Genomic DNA, 17,482 nt, shown 5'->3' on the forward strand with positions numbered 1-17,482 from the left:
CTGCAGAGACGGATGCTTTCAAATGGGATTGATCCAGTCCTCCTTCCTTCACTTCCACATGAATGCTGGGCAGCCCAGGGTCACACCCACTGCACCCTCAACTCAGGCAAGTCCAGCAGCCAAACTGAGGAGACCCGGGCTACAGAACAGTCTCCCAAGTTCCAGGCTCACAAAACCCAGGTGGGAGTGAAAGCTAAGAAAGTGAGGAGGTGGTTCAGGGGGTCACTCTTTCCTGCTCATTCCTCTCACCTCAAACTCACCTTCTACTGCACAGCAACACTGAGGATCACCAACCAACCCTGACCAGAACCTTGATCTTGCCATGTTCTGCTTTGAATGCAACCAAAAATCAATGGTGTTAGTCCAACTCAACAAAATATACATCAAACCATATTCCACAAGAACTGCTCATGGCCCTGTTTTTTCAGTATATGGGAAAACAAAATGGAAACAACAAAATAGCATCAGGTTTACAAAAATTCCCAAGATAGATGGTCACACATGTTTTCAGGAGACCTCTATATAAATGATGTTGATCACTTGATACTTTGAAAAGTACTCTTGTGGCACTAGAATGATATCCATAAGTGACAAGTATAAAATGTAGTGCTCAGTGACATTAAAAAACAAATCAGCCCACATAGAGGAAGAGCTCTGGATGTAGGGATGCCAAACTGGTCTTGGGTGTGATGAAAGCCCAAGATGTTGCCCCAGTAAGATAAAAGAAATCAACATAACAATGAGCTGCAGCAAGAAGAATACTGAGACAGGAAAGAAAACATTTTTAAAAAATGAATTATTCATTCACTTTCTAGTGGATACAGAAAAAACTGCAGAAGACCCAGAGGATATCAGGGCAGGCTAAAAGTTTGGTATCTTACACCTGTGGAAAAGCCTTAAGATGTGTTTTAACTTAGAGCAGGTGGGGTGACTTCATGACTACCATTAAGAAAATATAACCTGTTGGGAAACTGTTTCTGCTTTGACGATTTTGTACAGACAAGAGCTAAACAGTGAGGAATATGCTTAGATGTATTGGGAAAGAGTTGGGTCTGTGCCATTGTCACAAGGGTACACGAATACTGAGAGTGAATGCTGAAGGAATGAGCCCATTGGTGGTGACCCTCAGGTGAGACCAGGGTGCCAGTGTTTCAGCAAAGCCTGGGCAATTGGAATGCAGGGCTCCTAAGATTCCACGACACCCCCACCTTCTAATTCTGTTATTGCAACTGCAGACCGTTACCTGGCACGCTGGCCACAATCTCCCTCACTCTTGTTAGAGTCTGAGCTACGGGCAGTGCCTGCAGCTCTGAGCTAAGGTACCTCGAACCTTGTTTTTGTGGTTAAGGATCCTAAAGTGCTGTGCGGAGTGATCACATTTTTCTCAACAGTAAGTTAAGAATTTCAGTTACTGACATCCCTTACTCCTGATTAAACCTATTTGAGTTCACCATTTTTTAACCCACCATATATTTGTGTTTCTTCTCCCCAGTCCCTGACTCCACCTCTTCTGCCACAAACGTCAGCATGGTGGTATCTGCTGGCCCTTGGTCCAGTGAGAAGGCAGAGATGAACATTCTAGAAATCAACGAGAAATTGCGCCCCCAGCTGGCAGAGAAGAAACAGCAGTTCAGAAACATCAAAGAGAAATTTCTTGTAACTCAAGTGGCCTACTTCCTGGCCAACCAGCAGAATAAATACAGTAAGATCTCTAGGCTCACCATCATGAAAGTGATGAATGACATCCTGTCTTCTCTCTGAGAAACTAAATGCTCTCTCCATCAAAAATAATTTCATCCTTCCCGTACTTCTAGGAAAATAGAAATGGGTATTTTAACATTTTGTTAAAGTTGGAAGACAGAGGTACCAAAGTATTTGGCAACTTTCCATGTTTGCAGTCAGGTGGGGGTGGGACTAGAGTTCAAATCCCAGTTGCTGATTTTCTGACACAGGCAGAGAACGACCTGTTTTCTCCAAGAGGCTCAATCATGTTTTCAAGAATCCTCTCTGTACCATATAAGATCCTGCAGACAAATAACATCTAGTCTGTTGTTCTAAATGTCTGGGACTAGTGAACTTTTATTCAGTTCAAGCTTCTGTTGAGGCCCAAAAGGCAAAGCTCTGTTCTAGTGACCCTGAGGGAAAGTTGGTGATAGTACCCAGTACCCGCTCTGAGGGGCTTCAAGAGGAGTCTGCTCCCAGTAGAACCTGTGGTAGCTATAAGTGACAGCATCAAGAGCAGGGAGTAGGGGCCGGGTGCAGTGGTTCACTCCTGTAATCCCAGCACTTTGGGAGGCTGAGGTGGGCAGATCACAAGGTCAGGAGTTTGAGACCAGCCTGGCCAACATGGTGAAACCACGTCTCCACTAAAAATACAAGAATTAGCTGGGCATGGTGGCAGGTGCCTGTAACCCCAGCTACTTGGGAGGCTGAGGCAGGAGGATCCTTTGAACCCGGGAGGCAGAGGTTGCAGTGAGTCAAGATTGCGCCATTGCACTCCAGCCTTGGGGACAGGGCAAGACTCGAAGGAAAAAAAAAAAAAAAAGCAGAGAGTACCCTGGTGAGAGGAAGTCCTGCTTCCTGGGGCACAGGCTCTTGTTCCTAAAGAGAAAGAAAGATCGCACCCGACAATGTGTGGAAGTAGCAGTGCAGTGTGCATAGCAGGGACTCTGGGCCTGTGTCCTGCACTCCATCCAAGTTGCTTGTCTTTTCTGATCCTCAGTTTTATCATTTGATCATAGAGTACTACAATAATACCTACCTCTGTAAATTGCTGCAGTGAATTACATGAGCTATTTCTTGCCAATCTCCTGGAACAGTTACTGGCACAGAGTAAACACTATGTATTAGTTCTTCATTGTACTGTTTCTAAATTAACACAAGCTTTATTAGTATTTGGGCATATTTCCTTTATGGCCTTATGGTCTTATGTCTCATACTTTATGCTTCAGATATGATTCTTAAAATCTTATCTGAAGATATGATTTAAAAATCAAAGATTTTAAAAATCTTTGACATACTTGTCCTTGAAATTCCCAGTAAAAGGGAAACCATCAGTCCCATAGTCCTAGGGGCCTTCCCGACTGTACAAGAAATCACTGCTTCATGGCCCAGTGCAGTGTTTTAGAGGAGAGGCTGAAGGCTTGGGAAAGCGGCCCCACATTCAGACTCAGACTTCAGGGGCTGTGAATTCTGACTCCACTTCGTTGTGGTTGAATCATCTTGTCAATTTCCTTGATGTGCCCTTGAGTTTCTCTTTCTTCGTCTCTACATTTTGGAGGATCAGATGCCAGAAATTCGGGAGACTGAAGAGTAAAGATGTGGAAATCCCTGCCTAGAGCCTGGTAGTGGGGACAGTTTTGTTCTTGGGATGGACCCGACTCCTGCCCTGTAGGCAGTGACCACAGCAGCATGTCCAGCCTTCTACTGAGGCAGGCTTGTCTGTCTTTTCTCAGAGTATGAAGAGTGCAAAGACCTCATAAAATCTATGCTGAGGGATGAGCTGCAGGTCAAGGGGGAGAAGCTCGCAGAGCAGCTCAAGCAAGCTGAGGAGCTCAGGTGAGGGGGCCCCGTGGGGGCAGGCAGGTGGGCAGGTGTGTAAATCTCTGACGTACAGCAGCTCGGCGGGGAGAAGTAAGAGCTAAGCTGGGTCAGGGAAGGGAAGGAATTGCCATGGCAGGCTCATGACACACAAATATTTATCAAACAGAGAACAAGGATAATAATAAGTTATGGGTTGCAGTTGTTTCTCAGAGCCTTGTTTTCTCTTTTTCAAACAAGTAATTGTTGAGGTGAAATTTGCGTAACACAAAATTAACCAGTGAAGTGGGAACCACCCAGCAGCATTCAGTATACTCAAAATGGTGTGCCATCACCACCCCACTTACCCTTAGTCAGAATCACCTCCTGACTGGCTGTGCCGTCTCATTCTTTCACTCAATCAATGTTGCCTTCTCAACCCTGTCGTTCTTTTCTTCTTTTGTCTTTTCAATTCGCCCCATCTGCACCCGGCCTCATTTCTGTACATGGCTTTGCATCTATCGCCGCAAGATGCACTATGCCTATTTTCACATGGAAATGTCCGTGGCCAGGGTGAGGAACTGAAAGGATGTCTTTGAAATGGAATTAGGAAAACACCTACTTTTGTTTACAGAAGAGAAAGATGAATGGAACATCATCAAGGATCTTACAGGAGCCCTCTCTGATATACAGATAGCCTGTAAACCATTTTCTATGCTTTCTCTTGACCACAGACATTCCTTTAAACATGTGCTGACCTTCTGCTTGGAGTTCTCCTTGAGGACATTGTCGCTCATCCCTTTGCACTGTTAAATGTTCTCTACCCTCTCACCTTAGGCAATATAAAGTCCTGGTTCACTCTCAGGCACGAGAGCTGATCCAGTTAAGGGAGAAGTTACGGGAAGGGAGAGATGCCTCCCGCTCATTGACTCAGCATCTCCAGGCCCTCCTCACTCCGGATGAGCTGGACAAGTCCCAGCGGCGGGACATCCAAGAACAGCTGGCCAAGGGGTGTAGGCTGGCACACCACCTCGTCCACAAGCTCAGCTCAGGTAAGATGGCCACAGGCCCTGATAACCCCAAACCCCAGGCTTATGAGAGACTCCAGACCTCCACACTTTCACAATGACAGTTGTATCGGTGGGGTTTTTCCACTAAACATATGTGACCATGACATGACCAGGACTTCCTGGGTAAGAACAGAGATGAGAAACCCATGGGGTTGGAGGTCACAGTATTGCAAATGTCCCTCCTTCCTTGATGGAAGGTGGTCTTTAGAGCAGGAGGCAGCATCTATCTAGTTTTAAAGGACAGGAAGGAGGCTGTGACGGGAGGACGCTTGTTAGAGTGAAAAGAGCTCTGGACTAAGAATGAAGGTTCCCAGGCTGTCTCTTCAGCAATGTTCTTAGTAACTGTTGGTGAGGGAGTGATTTGTCTTTCCTGGGTTACTGTCTCTCATTCTGCAAAGGCAGACACATTGTCTCTTGCAAGTGTCTCTATCATTCAAATGCCGGAACACTTATGACTGCTTTTCAAAATGAGATGAAGCCCCTCGCCGTGTGGTGTTGCAGAAGGCACTTGATGTGGGAGCATTTGGTAGTAGGAAGGGCTTCAGACTGGAGCACTCCCCATGGAGAGAATGTCCCTGAATAACACAGCAGAAGCCACGTGGAGGGCCTGTGCATTCTCCTGATGTATACAGGACTGTGGGACAAGTTTGTCCTCTCCTAAGAGAAAGAATTAGTTTCTAAATGCAAACTGTGACAGGACACCAAGCCCATGCCTGGGAATCAGATCTGTGGCGGGATGGGGGAGACAGCTGCCAAAGTCCAGAGACAGGCTGCACAAGCCTCCAGTGATATGGGGAGCAAAAGGTCTTTTCAATATTTGGCCACATCTTGATGGTGGCCCTCCAGATAGAAATGCATTGCCTGATGGATCAGGAAACAACACCAGGGCATTTTGTTAAAGATAAAACATGAGAGCTTTCAGTTCAATGCTGACCCATCATAGATGTTCATGTCTCTGTGCACATTGGGCTGACTGTGCTTGCAGAGTGTGAAGTGGGAAATATCTGAACGAACACTTCTGTATTTACAGAAGATGATGAAGATGAGGATGAAAATGATAAAGCTGAGGAGGTCGATAAAGTACAGGAATCACCTGCCCCAAGGTAAGACTGAATAATCAAGAGCAGGTAATGGGTGGTAACATATGGAAAAGGTCTCAGCAAGAACACAAAGGGAGTGAAGGTAGTCACAGATTCCGGATGCAGGATAAAGAAAGCTGCAGAGTACACTGATTTCTTGCACTCACCTAACAAGGAAATAGGCCTGTTAACATGTTTGTCCATTGTCTTCATGGTACCTTAAGGAAGACCCTCAATGAACTCACCAGCCCCAGGGACTTCCTGCACACACAGAGAAGGCCTGTTCTACCCTGTTGTGAAAACCAGGAGGAGGTGCAAAGCTGCTTTCTCCATGGTTGTCTTTAGATACTTGTTATGAATGATAAATAGCAAAGAGGCAACAAGCAGAGGAATTAGGAAGTACCTAGCAAAGTTAAACACCAGGAAAAGTACCTAGACAAAAAAAAATTACATTTTATCTCACAATGTTAAAATAAAAAGGCCTAGAAGGCACACCATGTCTGGAGTCTATAATGGGTCCAAAGCCTGCATTCCCTTGGCCACAGTATGTGAAATTCAACCCAGCTTAGAAACAGGGTGTGGCAGCTGTTGTGGTTCTCTGTGTGTGCCGAGTGTCATGTCTGTACTGTGCAGGGATAGCTGAGTCTGCATCCTCCTTAGCTCCTACCTGTCCAGTGCAATGAACACCAGTTGCTCTCTTCCTGTCTGGCTCCCATGGCAGCCATGCTCCATTGCAGAGAGAAGAGGATTGCCTGTTCTCTCTTAATGGGAACCTCTTGTTTGCTTTCTGGAACCACTCTCTTAATGCCTCCTGTCAAAACCAGCTAGGACTCCCTGGGGTCCAATCCCTCTCGGTCTAATCTTCTGTCATCTCTATCCCACCTGGCTCATCAGGGAGGCGCAGAAGGCTGAAGAAAAGGAAGTCCCTGAAGACTCACTGGAGGAATGTGTCATCAGTTATTCAAATAGCCACGGCCCTTGTAACTCCAACCCGCCACACAGGAACACAAAAATCACATTTGAGGAAGACAAAGCCACCTCAACTCTGATTGTAGATGGTGAATCCTCTCAAGATGAATGGCAGGATACTCTAAACATTCTCCCAGGTAACCTCTATTTTCCTTGTGTCTCCTACCTCTGTCTAGGCTATGGAAGATCAATTCTGAGGATGGGCTGTATACACACATATTGGTTTGAGTCAGAAACTAGGATGGAGCTAGGTACGGTGACTCACACGTATAATCACAGTACTTTGGGAGGCCCAGGTGGGTGTATCACTTGAGGTCAGGAGTTCAAGACCAGCCTGGACAATATGGTGAATCCCATCTTTACAATAAATACAAAAAATTAGCCAGGCATGCTGCTGCATGCCTATAGTCCCAACTACTCAAGAGGCTTAGGTGGAAGAATTGTCTGAGCCTGGGAGGTAGAGGCTGCAGTGAGCCGTGATTGCACTGCGACACTCCAACTTAGGCAACAGAGCAAGAACCTGTGTCAAAAAGAAAAAGAGAGAGAGAGAGAGAGAGAGAAAGAGAGATAGAGAGAGAGAAATGAAAGAGGAGAGAGAGAATGAGAAACTAGGATGGAATATTAAACACAGATACCAGTGGATCAGAGAGCTTTCCTGTCCTCCTTGGCCTATGTCATACCTTTGTCATCCTGGCCCCAGTATCAGGTTATTGGAACAGAGGCAGGTGTGACAAAGCCATAGCTACCCATGTACAGGAGGAGTACAGGAGGTATCTGTCAGGCCTCTTAGCTCAGTTCCTATGTCTCTTGTCAGCTGCAATGGTGTAATTTGTGTCTCTGAACAATGTCCGTGGAGTTTCTTTGCCTGTCTGAGACCACTGACAGCCTTGTCCATTTATTTGAAGATGTTGTTTCCCTGGTTTCACTCTCCTCATCTCCAGTCTGGATCTCCTTTAAACCAGCTCGTCTCAGCTATTCAGTCAACTGAAACCAGGACATCAACACTTGTACCCTTATCTTGCTTATAAGTTTCCATAAAGCAAGCCTGGGTCCTGAGTTCTTCACCCCATGAGTGGCCACTGTTTCTGTGTAGCACCACAGATTTTTTTCTTTCTTTCTTTTTCTTTTTTTCCTTTTTTTTTTTTTTCTTGTGATGAAGTCTCACTCTGTCACCCAGGCTGGAATACAGTGGCGTGATCTTGGCTCACTACAACTTTTGCCTCTAGGGTTTAAGTGATTCTCTTGCCTCAGCCTCCCGAGTAGCTGGTACTTCCAGTGTGCGTCACCACGCCTGGCTAATTTTTGTATTTTTAGTAGAGGTGGGGTTTCACCATGTTGGCCAGGCTGATCTTGAACTCCTGACATCAAGTGATCTGCCTGCCTTGGTCTCCCAAAGTGCTGGGACTAGAGGCATGAGCCACCTGCCAGCCCCACAGATTCTTTTTTAAGCAAAAGTTGTTAGAATTAATCTATCAGTTCAATTTTCTATATAAATTTCTCTAACCATTCATTGACCATGATGTATGAAGAGATAAATCAGTATTGCAGCAGCAGTTCTGGAAATCAGTTAGGGCAATTTTTGAAAATCTTAGGGAAAATGATTTAATTGTTTGTGCTGACTCAGGTCAGAGGATATAAGATTAAGATCCACCAGATGAGGGAGATTTTGTCCCACGGATCTGAAAAGCAGGCTCATCTACTTCTGTCAAGACTTAATCTAGGGCACATTAGAACGTTCCTGTCAGAATATCACATTCTTACACTGAGAATATTTATGTCCTTGTGCTATGACTGGACACTGATTTGGTCTTGTGTGAAGCGTGATTTGCTTAATGTGACCTGCTCTTCTGAATTTGTTTACAGAAAATCCAAATGATCATGAGGAAGAGGAAGGGAAAGCGCCAGTGCGCCCCAGGTAACTCTGTAGATTTGTGGGATGTTAGTACAATAGTGACACCGGGAGACTGTAGATCCAGGGAAAAATAGAAAGTGATGAACAGAACTGCCTCATCCATTCATCCAGCTGCAAATTATACGTTTTAACAATGCTGTCTTTTTGATTGTGGTACTTGAGTAGGTTACACATTTCTTTCTTTCTTTTTTTTTTTGAGACTGAGTCTTGCTGTGTCTCCCAGGCCAGAGTGCAGTGGCATGATCTTGGCTCACTGCCAGCTCTGCCTTCTGGGTTCACGCCATTCTCTTGCCTCAGCCTCCCAAGTAGCTGGGAATACAGGCACCTGCCGCCATGCTGGGCTTTTTTTTTTTTGTATTTTTAGTAGAGATAGGATTTCACCGTGTTAGCCAGGATGATCTTGATCTCCTGACCTTGTGATCCGCCTGCCTTTACCTCCTAAAGTGCTGGGATTACTTACAGGTGTGAGCCACCGCGCCTGGCCAGGTTTCAATTTCTTAATCCCCTCTTGCATAGGAATATGCAATCAGTTGAGCCAGGTGAACTAACCAAACTCAGGGATGTCACCTGTTCTCTCCCATGTGGTTAATCCAGAGTGAGATGCATGTATACTTTCTACATATTTGATGTCAGCGTGTTGGCAAGTATTTCATTACAAAACAGGGAAATGGTAATTTATGTCAAAATATTTTAAAAATGGGCTTTGAAAAGATAAGATCTGTGTATCTGGAATGCCTCAAGAGCTGTGTTTACTTGGCTCCTGCATGTAAACATCAACACATTTAAGCATAGGAAGCCAAGCCCTGTGTCAGTTCTCTGCGCTGCAAGTCGTGATCGCGGTTTACAGGGAGAGTCTGGGACCTCCCGCAGCAGCTCGTTTGTGGCAAACGCGCTGAGCACCTGCTGCTTGCGTTTGCTCTGTCCCCAGGGCGGTCACATCCACCCCACATTTAGAAGGATAGATTTTTTCTGTCTTGGAGGAGACTACCCCTTTGGTTTCTGTGACCACTCCCTTATGTGTCCCATGAAACCACCTGAGATGCTGTGGTGTTGAATCCCTCTTGTCACTCCTCTCCTGTCTGGCGCATCAGGAAGCTGCAGGAGTCTGAAGAGAAGGAAGTGCTGCAGGACTCCCCGGAGGAAAGTGTTCTGACTTCCTGTAGTCACCATGATATGTCCCAATCTTACCAGCCTTGCGAAGCCACTTTCTTGGCACTGGACGAACAGAAAGTTTGCTCTGCTCAGGACGTAGCCAGCAAACACTCCAATTCCAAAGGAGAGGAAACCCCACTTGGCTTCCCAGGTAGGCTCCCTATTCTTGGCACCCCACGACCAGTCTAGAATGACAGATGCCATACCTTCAGATGGACCCTATACTCATATACTGGTTAGAACCAGGCTTTAGGATTGAGTTTGAAGAAGGCATCCCATGAGTCAGAGAGTTTTGCTCCATCCTAGCTGCAAATCACATGTCATCTTTCATCTTTGCCCCACTAGCAAATCACTGTACCCAAGGTTGACCTGACAAATTCACATGCACCCCTGCGGCCTGGATGCGGGATTTATCCATCAGTCCTCCCAATTTAGATTGAATCTGTCATCTCACATGGGATTTCTACCCAAACAGCCTGAGTTTTTATGCTGTCCAAGGCCATTGGCAGCCATTTCTATATTCCTGGGGCTGTCATTACTCTTGTTCCCTTCTGTCAGGCTAGACACTGTCTCTTTTTAGTTGGCTTGTCTTAGCTAAGAAATCTCTGAGTACCAGAACATGAACACCACTATTGGACTTTTGATGTTTCTCTGAAAGAAGACTGGGCCCTGAAACTCCCTACAAGATGAAAGGCCAGTGTTTCTGCAGAGCATGAGAGATTCTTTTGACGCAATCTATCCATCTAAATGTGAATTCTACAAAACCACCAACGGTAACTTATCAGAAGGAAGCATGCTGAATACTGCAGTAACCCTCCTAGAAAGCATTGAAGTGGATCCCCAGGATCTCTCAGTAAAAAAAGGATGTGTTTAACTGTGCTGTGGCTCAGGACAGAAGGGACTGTGATGATGACCTGTTATGTTAAGGAGATTTGCTCCATGGCTCAGGAAAGTAAACCTAGTGGCTTCTCACAACGCTCATGCTGAGGCCTCCTAGGAAGTTCCTCTCACAATAGGCTGTTATGACACTGAGTGTATTTATGCCACTGTGTAGGTTTGGACACAAGTGTGTGCATGTATGAATGGGATCAAGTTCATATGACTGGTTTTCTCTCAATGTATTTGCAGAAAAGCAACTTGGTCTTGAAGAGGTGAAAAGACAAGAAACGATTGCTCCCAGGTAATTGAGAAAAATCAGGAACTGTCAATTCAGGGTGATATCTGTACAACTCTTATCCACAGAGAACCAGAAAGTCCTGAATATACCTAATGCATCCCTTCAGCCAACCAGAAATGATCCTTTTGGACAATGTTTTCTGTTTTCATTGTGATACTTGTACTATTTGCCATTTCTTATTTGCCATTTCTTATTAACTTCTCAAGTTCCGTACACAAAACCAGTTGACCTTGTGAACAACTAATCAGTCACAGAGATTTCCTGCAAGCAGATATGTTCTTCTTATGGTTTCAACCACCCTGAGATGCATATCTGCTCTCTGCTGGTTTTGCATTAGCACAGTGGTGAGTATTCCACGGCAAGAAAATTTGATAGAAAAATTATTATTATACCATGCCACGAGATTAAGAGAAAGGGGACTTGATGACATGAGATTTTGGGGATATTATAATGCCTCAAAATCTGTGCTTACTTGGCCAATACATATAAAATTCAATACAATTTAAGAAAAAAGGATGAAACCACTGTTCTGGGACATGATAATCAGTAAGTCATGACTGTACCATACAGAAACACTCAGTCTCCTGCCTCAGAAAATCATAATCTGGCCAATTCATGGAGTACCTGATGCTTCTCTCTCTCGTCTCACTTTCCCTCTGTATTGCTCACCTACCCCATGGCAACCACACTGCAACCCACCAAGAAGAGGAGAATATTGAACTCTTTAATGGGTTGACCATTTGCTTTCTGTGATCGCTCCTTCATGCCTCACATGAAATCCAGCTAGGGCTCTGAAACTTTTTGGATTAATCTATAGTCCTTCCTACCCTGCAGGCTCAGCAGGGAACCGCTGAGGGTGGACAAGCATGAAGTCCCCCGGGAGTTACTGGATGGATGTTATTTGATTGCTTCTGTTCTTCCTGATCTGACTCACTCCTGCCAGCCTTATAGGAGAACTTTGTATTCTTTTGAAGAAAAGCAAGTCAGCTTGGCTCTTGTAGACAGTGAGTACTCCATCGTGAACATGATAAATCTCTTATTGGTACCCCAGGCAGACTTTGTAATCCTTGCACCTCGCACTCCTGGCTGGACTTAGACATGTCATTGGTGTGGGCATCACTCGTAGACACAGGTTGATTTGCTGGAGCTTAGGCTGTAATGTTGGCTCTCCTGCTACCCACCTCCTTCTCTATGGCCTAGTTCCTGACAGACCATGTATCGGTGCTGGTCTGTGGCCTGGGGATTGGGGGCCCCTGTTCTAAATCATCAAAACCTGAGTATTTGGTGAAGAAGGCTGAATATTACAGTCTCCCTCATACAATGCAATTTAGCTATTTGCCTAGAGTCTGTGGGGAAAAGGATTACTTCACTGTTTGGCCAGAGTCAGAATGGAGGATGTTGGGATGATGGCCTACTAGCGCAGGCAGATTTTGCCCCATGGCTCAGGAAAGTCAATAAGCCAGTTTTCTCAAGGCACGACCTTATGCCTCCTGAAATATGTCTCTCGCAGTATCCTGTTCTCATACTGGAAAGTTAGATGTCTCTGTGTTAGGACTGGACAGTGAATTGGACATGTGTGGAGGGGAATCAGCTTAATGTGACAGCCCTGTCTGAATTTATTTGTAGAAAATCTAAATAACAGAAAGAAGATGGAAGACCAACAACTACTGTGTACCAGGTAAGTCTCAGGAACTGTAGACTGTTCATTCACTATTGACAGCTGGAGACCCCAGACCTAGGTAAAACAGAAAGTGCTATATATATATATCCTTTCAGCAAGTCACAAATTATCCCTAGTCATAAGATTGTCTATTTTCATGGTGGCACCTGCATAGGATCCCATTACTTCCTCCCTCTGACATTTAGTAACCCGCAGTTGGTTACTCAGGTCAACACACCTGACTAGGGAGCTCCTGCAATTGCCCCTTCTCTCTTGGGTGCGGGGCCACAACCAGTGTGATGCAGACTTGATTTTGGCTTGTTTCTCTTCATCATGTGTTAGGACTTTGGTAATAGGAAAAGGAACTAGAAAAAAACCATAGCCTGTCACTATATTGAGAATAAGAGGCCTGAAGGTGAAAGGTTTTGGAGGCTACACTTCCTCTAATGCTACAATCATGTACCTATTGCTTATCAACTTCAACTTATTTTATGCAAAACCACTGAAGCCACTGCTTTAGTAATCTCTCCATACTGTGTGTCATGAGGGTGATAATAGAGGGCTTCCTTTCTCCCTCCCCATCGCCTTATAATCTGGCCAGTTCCCTGAGCACAGCCCCACACCACATTCCCTTGGAAGCCACACTTTATCCTACAAATTAGAGGATACTTTTCCTCCTCTTAAATAGATTCCCATCTCTGATTTCTGCAACCACTGTCTCAAACCTTCCACCAAATTCAGATAGACCTCCGTGGCACCTGATATTCCACGGATTAATTTTTAGACCTTCCTACCCCAACAGGCTCAATAGGCAACTGCTACAGGTGGAGGAGCATGAAGTCCCTCAGGAGTCATGGGATGAAGCTGACTCGACTCTTCCGATCCCTCCTGACCTGACTGACTCCTACCAGTCTGATATGAGGAGTGCCCTGCATTCATTAGAGGAACAGCAAGCCTGCGTGGCTCTTGACGTAGACAGTGAGTACTCCGTTGTGAAGTGATATAAGTCCTAGGTGGACCCCAAAATCCTTGGGCCTCCCACCCGTGGCTGGACTGAGAGTTGTCAACACTGTGAACTGGACCTAGATATACATGTAGATTTGTATCGCTCTGGAATCGAGTCTGAAACAAAGACGTAAGATTGGGTCCATGAACTTTGGCCTCTTCCTAGTCTCAGGCCATTCTTGTGGCATCCTGGATCAACTGTTAGGACACTGGACCCCAAGCAGGTGTGAAAAATTCACACCAATGTACGTAACACATGCCCAACAGGTGTCTGTCAGGCCTCTTAATCTGAATGAACTTTGTCTTGCCAGCTATTGTGTTCCTTACAAGTTTCTTTCCCCAACCATGTTCCTTCAGGTTCTATGCCTGCCCAAGGCCAGTGGCATCTTTGACTACATTTCTGTTAGAGATATTACCCAGATTTCAATGAACCAAGCCTCATTCTCTGTGTCTTCGATGTTGGCCTGTCTTAGCAGAGCAGTCCATCACCTTTTGTTATGTTTGCAGAAGCAAGACTGGGCCTCGTCACTCCTAGATGCCACGAATAGCCAATGTTTCTTTATAGCACCAAAGATTCATTTTGATTCAAGAGTCTGTTGATTCCCCCCTTCATTCTAATTTCAGTGTCTAACATCCTCGCAACCATGAACAATGTGGGTATTTAATGATAGAAAGCTAGATATTTCCGCTAGAAAGCAGTTGGGGTATTTGCTTTAAATTGGTGTGAAAAATGTTGCATAACTCTTTGCACAAAATCAGGAGTGATGATATTGGGATGATGATCTACCACAACAGGGAGATTTCACCCCTAGGCTTAGGGAAGAAACCCAGAGCACCTCTCTCATGACAGGACTTCAGGCATCCTGGAATATTTCTCTCACAGTGTCCTGTTCTCCCACTGAGGAAACCGATGTTCCTATGTTAGGATTGCACAGTGGATTGTTTGTGTGTGTAGGGGAACCTGCTTAATGTGTCTGTCCCTGTCTGAATTTATTTGCAGAAATTAACAAGGATCAAGAGGAGCTAGTAGACCAAGACCCACCATGCCACAGGTAACTCTGAGGAATCATGGACAGTCAATTCAGTGTTGATATCTGGAGACTCCACATGCAGGGAAAATCAGAGAGGGTGCTGAATATACCTGTTTCATCTGTTCAGCCAACCATGAAATAGCCATGTTCATAATGTTGACTCTGTTCATTGTATACCTGTATTTGTTTTTTCTCCTTATTAATCTCTGTAAATTGTACTAGTCTGCATTCAGTTGACTCTGCTGAACTGATCAATCACAGACATTTTCTGCGGTCCTCTTTTCTGTCCTTTTTGCTTAAAGTGAAGAAGAGGTGCACATCTGATGTCTGCCACTTTGACAATAACATGTTTGCAAGTATTTGATAGCAGGAAAGTGTGTGAAAATTACTCATGTCCTGCTACAATATTGAGAGCAAGGGATGTTGAGGATGCACTCACTCTGTCTGTGAAGCCTTACGAGCCTGTATTCATTTGGCCAGTGATGCTAATTTCAACAAATGTATGCAAAAGTGCTGAATGCACTGTCATGGCCATTTCACACAGGGATTGTTCCATCTCTTTCCTCCCCAGCTCATTGTCTGTCCAGTGCACCGAGCACCTGCTGCTCTCTGTCTCCTGTTCGAGACAGGGAAGTATCCTTGTATCTCTCTGAGGGGACTGTCCTTTGCTTCCTCTGGTCCCTCCTGTGAGCCTCCCTATAGACCCAGCTGAGTACAGTGGTTTTGGTTCTCTCTGGTATTTACCTTATGTTGTCTTTACCCACCAGACTGAGGCAGGAGCTGCTAGAGGTGGAGGAGCAGGAGGTCCCAGAGAACTCCCTGGATGAAGTTTACTTGACTCCTTCGGTTCCCCATGACCTGTGTGACTGCCACCAGGCTTATAGTAGCACCTTGTACTCACTGGAGGATCAGCTCGCCTGCTCTGCTCTAGATATAGCCTGTGAGTACTCCAGCCTGAAGGTCACAAAGCTCCACCGTTCTCCCAGGCAGCTCCTATCTGTTTTGCTTTGTGCAACTTGTACAGCTGAGGCGGTTCATCTCTGTAGGCAGGCCCTGTATACTGAGCCTGTTTTGAATCTGGCTCTTGGATCTAGTTTTAAGCACAGACATCCACTAGGTGGAACTTCCTCTTCTGAGCCAACTGGCTCATCTGTCACCTGGCATCTTCTCACAAGAGCAGGCTGTGCGTATCCAAACAGACCAGAGAAGGGGATGGTGAGGGATCGTTGCAAAATCTTGACAACAGTAGCTCACCTGGAGAAATCTGTATAACAGACTTTCTTTTTTTATTTTATTATTTCATTTTATTTTACTTTAAGTTCTGGGATACATGTGTAGAATGTGCATGTTTGTGACATAGGTATACGTATGTCATGGTGATTTGCTGCGCCTATCAACTCGTCATCTAGGTTTTAAGCCACGCATACATTAGGTATTTCTCCTAATGCTCTCCCTCCCCTTTCCCCTCAACCCCCAACAGGCCCTGGCATGTGTTGTTTCCCTCGCAGTGTCCATGTGTTCTCATTGTTTAACTCTCACTTGTGGGTGAGAACATGCGGTGTTTGGTTTTCTATTCCTTTGTTAGTTTGCCCAGAATGATGGTTTCTAGCTTCATCCATGTCATTCACTCTGCAAAGGACATGATCTCAATCTTTTTTATAGCTGGTGTAAGGAAGGTATAAGGAAGGGGACCAGTTTCAGTTTTCTGAATATGGCTAACCAGGTTTCCCAGCACCATTTACGAAATAGGGAATCCTTTCCCCATTGTTTGTTTGGTGAGGTTTGTCGAAGATCAGATGGTGTCATTCTTTAAGATAGGGCATCTCTCTTTTCTGAAATTATGTTGCTAACTGCTGCCCTGAGCAGTGCCCTTATCTCTTTTCTGGCCACCCACATGTGCTTGCAGTTTTGCTCAATTATTTTGGAGGTCTGTTTCATGATTTCTGTGTCCCAAGCTAGATTCTCTACTTTAGGGGTCCCCAACCCCTGGGGCCATGGACCTGTGTTGGTTCATGACGCACAGGAGGTGAGCAGTGGGCGAGCATTACCGCCTGAGCTCCGCCTCCTGTTGGATCATCAGCAGCATTGGATTCTCATAGGAGCTTGAACCCTATCGTGAATTGTGCATGTGAGGAGTCTAGGTTGTGCACTCCATATGAGAATCTAATGCCTGATGATCTGTCACTGTCTCCCATCACCTTCAGATGGGACCAACTAATTGCAGGAAAACAAGCTCAGGGATCCCAATAATTCTATATTATGGTGAGTTGTGTAATTGTTTCATTATGTATTACAATGTGATAATAATAGAAATAAAGTGCACAATAAATGTAATGTGCTTGAATCATCCCAAAACCATCTCCCCACCCTGCTCCATGGAAAATTGTCTTCCTTGAAACTGGTCCCTGGTGCCAAAAAGGTTGGTGACTGCTATGGTATTTCCTCTGTGTTAGCTTCCCTCCTCTGAAGCAGTCTAGTGTCCTTTCCTCCATGCAAGGCCATAGCTTACATCCTCTGTAGAGTGCTAGTAGATTTTACATGGATGGGATTGTAGTTTCAACCACGTGTTGGTCTCAGTGCTCTATTCTCACAGAAGCCATTGACAACTTGTATATCTGATGAGGTGCTGGCCTAACTGATGAACAAAGCAGAGTGGTTCCCGTCCCCACGATCTCCAGAAAACCCTTCCTCTTAGCAACTTCCCCTTGAGACAGCAGCTTCACAGGATGTGTAGAGAAAAATATCCAACGTTCATTTCTTCTTGCTCATTCTATTTTTTTTTTTTTTGAAACGCAGTCACTCTGTCACCCAGGCTGGAGTGCAATGGCATGGTATCGGCTCACTGCAACCTCCACCTCCCAGGTTCAAGCAATTCTTGTGCCTCAGCCTCCTGCGTCGCTGGGATTAC

The 17,482-nt window shown here is 45.2% G+C and overlaps 1 protein-coding gene across 1 annotated transcript in view; it reads left to right on the plus strand.

The window, feature by feature from the left end:
- The first annotated feature begins 852 nt into the window (after nt 1–852).
- The window catches only part of LOC105537325 (neuroblastoma breakpoint family member 4-like), a 26,650-nt gene continuing 10,020 nt past the window's right edge, over nt 853–17,482 (plus strand). The window contains exons 1-12 of the mRNA XM_011976902.1: nt 853–1,390; nt 1,493–1,702; nt 3,456–3,558; nt 4,357–4,571; nt 5,632–5,692; nt 6,563–6,774; nt 8,501–8,552; nt 9,713–9,852; nt 10,830–10,881; nt 11,713–11,882; nt 14,544–14,595; nt 15,342–15,514. Of these exons, the coding sequence (XP_011832292.1) occupies nt 1,528–1,702; nt 3,456–3,558; nt 4,357–4,571; nt 5,632–5,692; nt 6,563–6,774; nt 8,501–8,552; nt 9,713–9,852; nt 10,830–10,881; nt 11,713–11,882; nt 14,544–14,595; nt 15,342–15,514 (1,405 nt within the window). The 5' untranslated portion in view covers nt 853–1,390; nt 1,493–1,527. The remainder of the gene's footprint in view (nt 1,391–1,492; nt 1,703–3,455; nt 3,559–4,356; nt 4,572–5,631; nt 5,693–6,562; nt 6,775–8,500; nt 8,553–9,712; nt 9,853–10,829; nt 10,882–11,712; nt 11,883–14,543; nt 14,596–15,341; nt 15,515–17,482) is intronic.

This window comes from Mandrillus leucophaeus, unplaced genomic scaffold, assembly GCF_000951045.1.
Source record: "Mandrillus leucophaeus isolate KB7577 unplaced genomic scaffold, Mleu.le_1.0 Scaffold1705, whole genome shotgun sequence".
NCBI classification, from domain to species: domain Eukaryota; kingdom Metazoa; phylum Chordata; class Mammalia; order Primates; family Cercopithecidae; genus Mandrillus; species Mandrillus leucophaeus.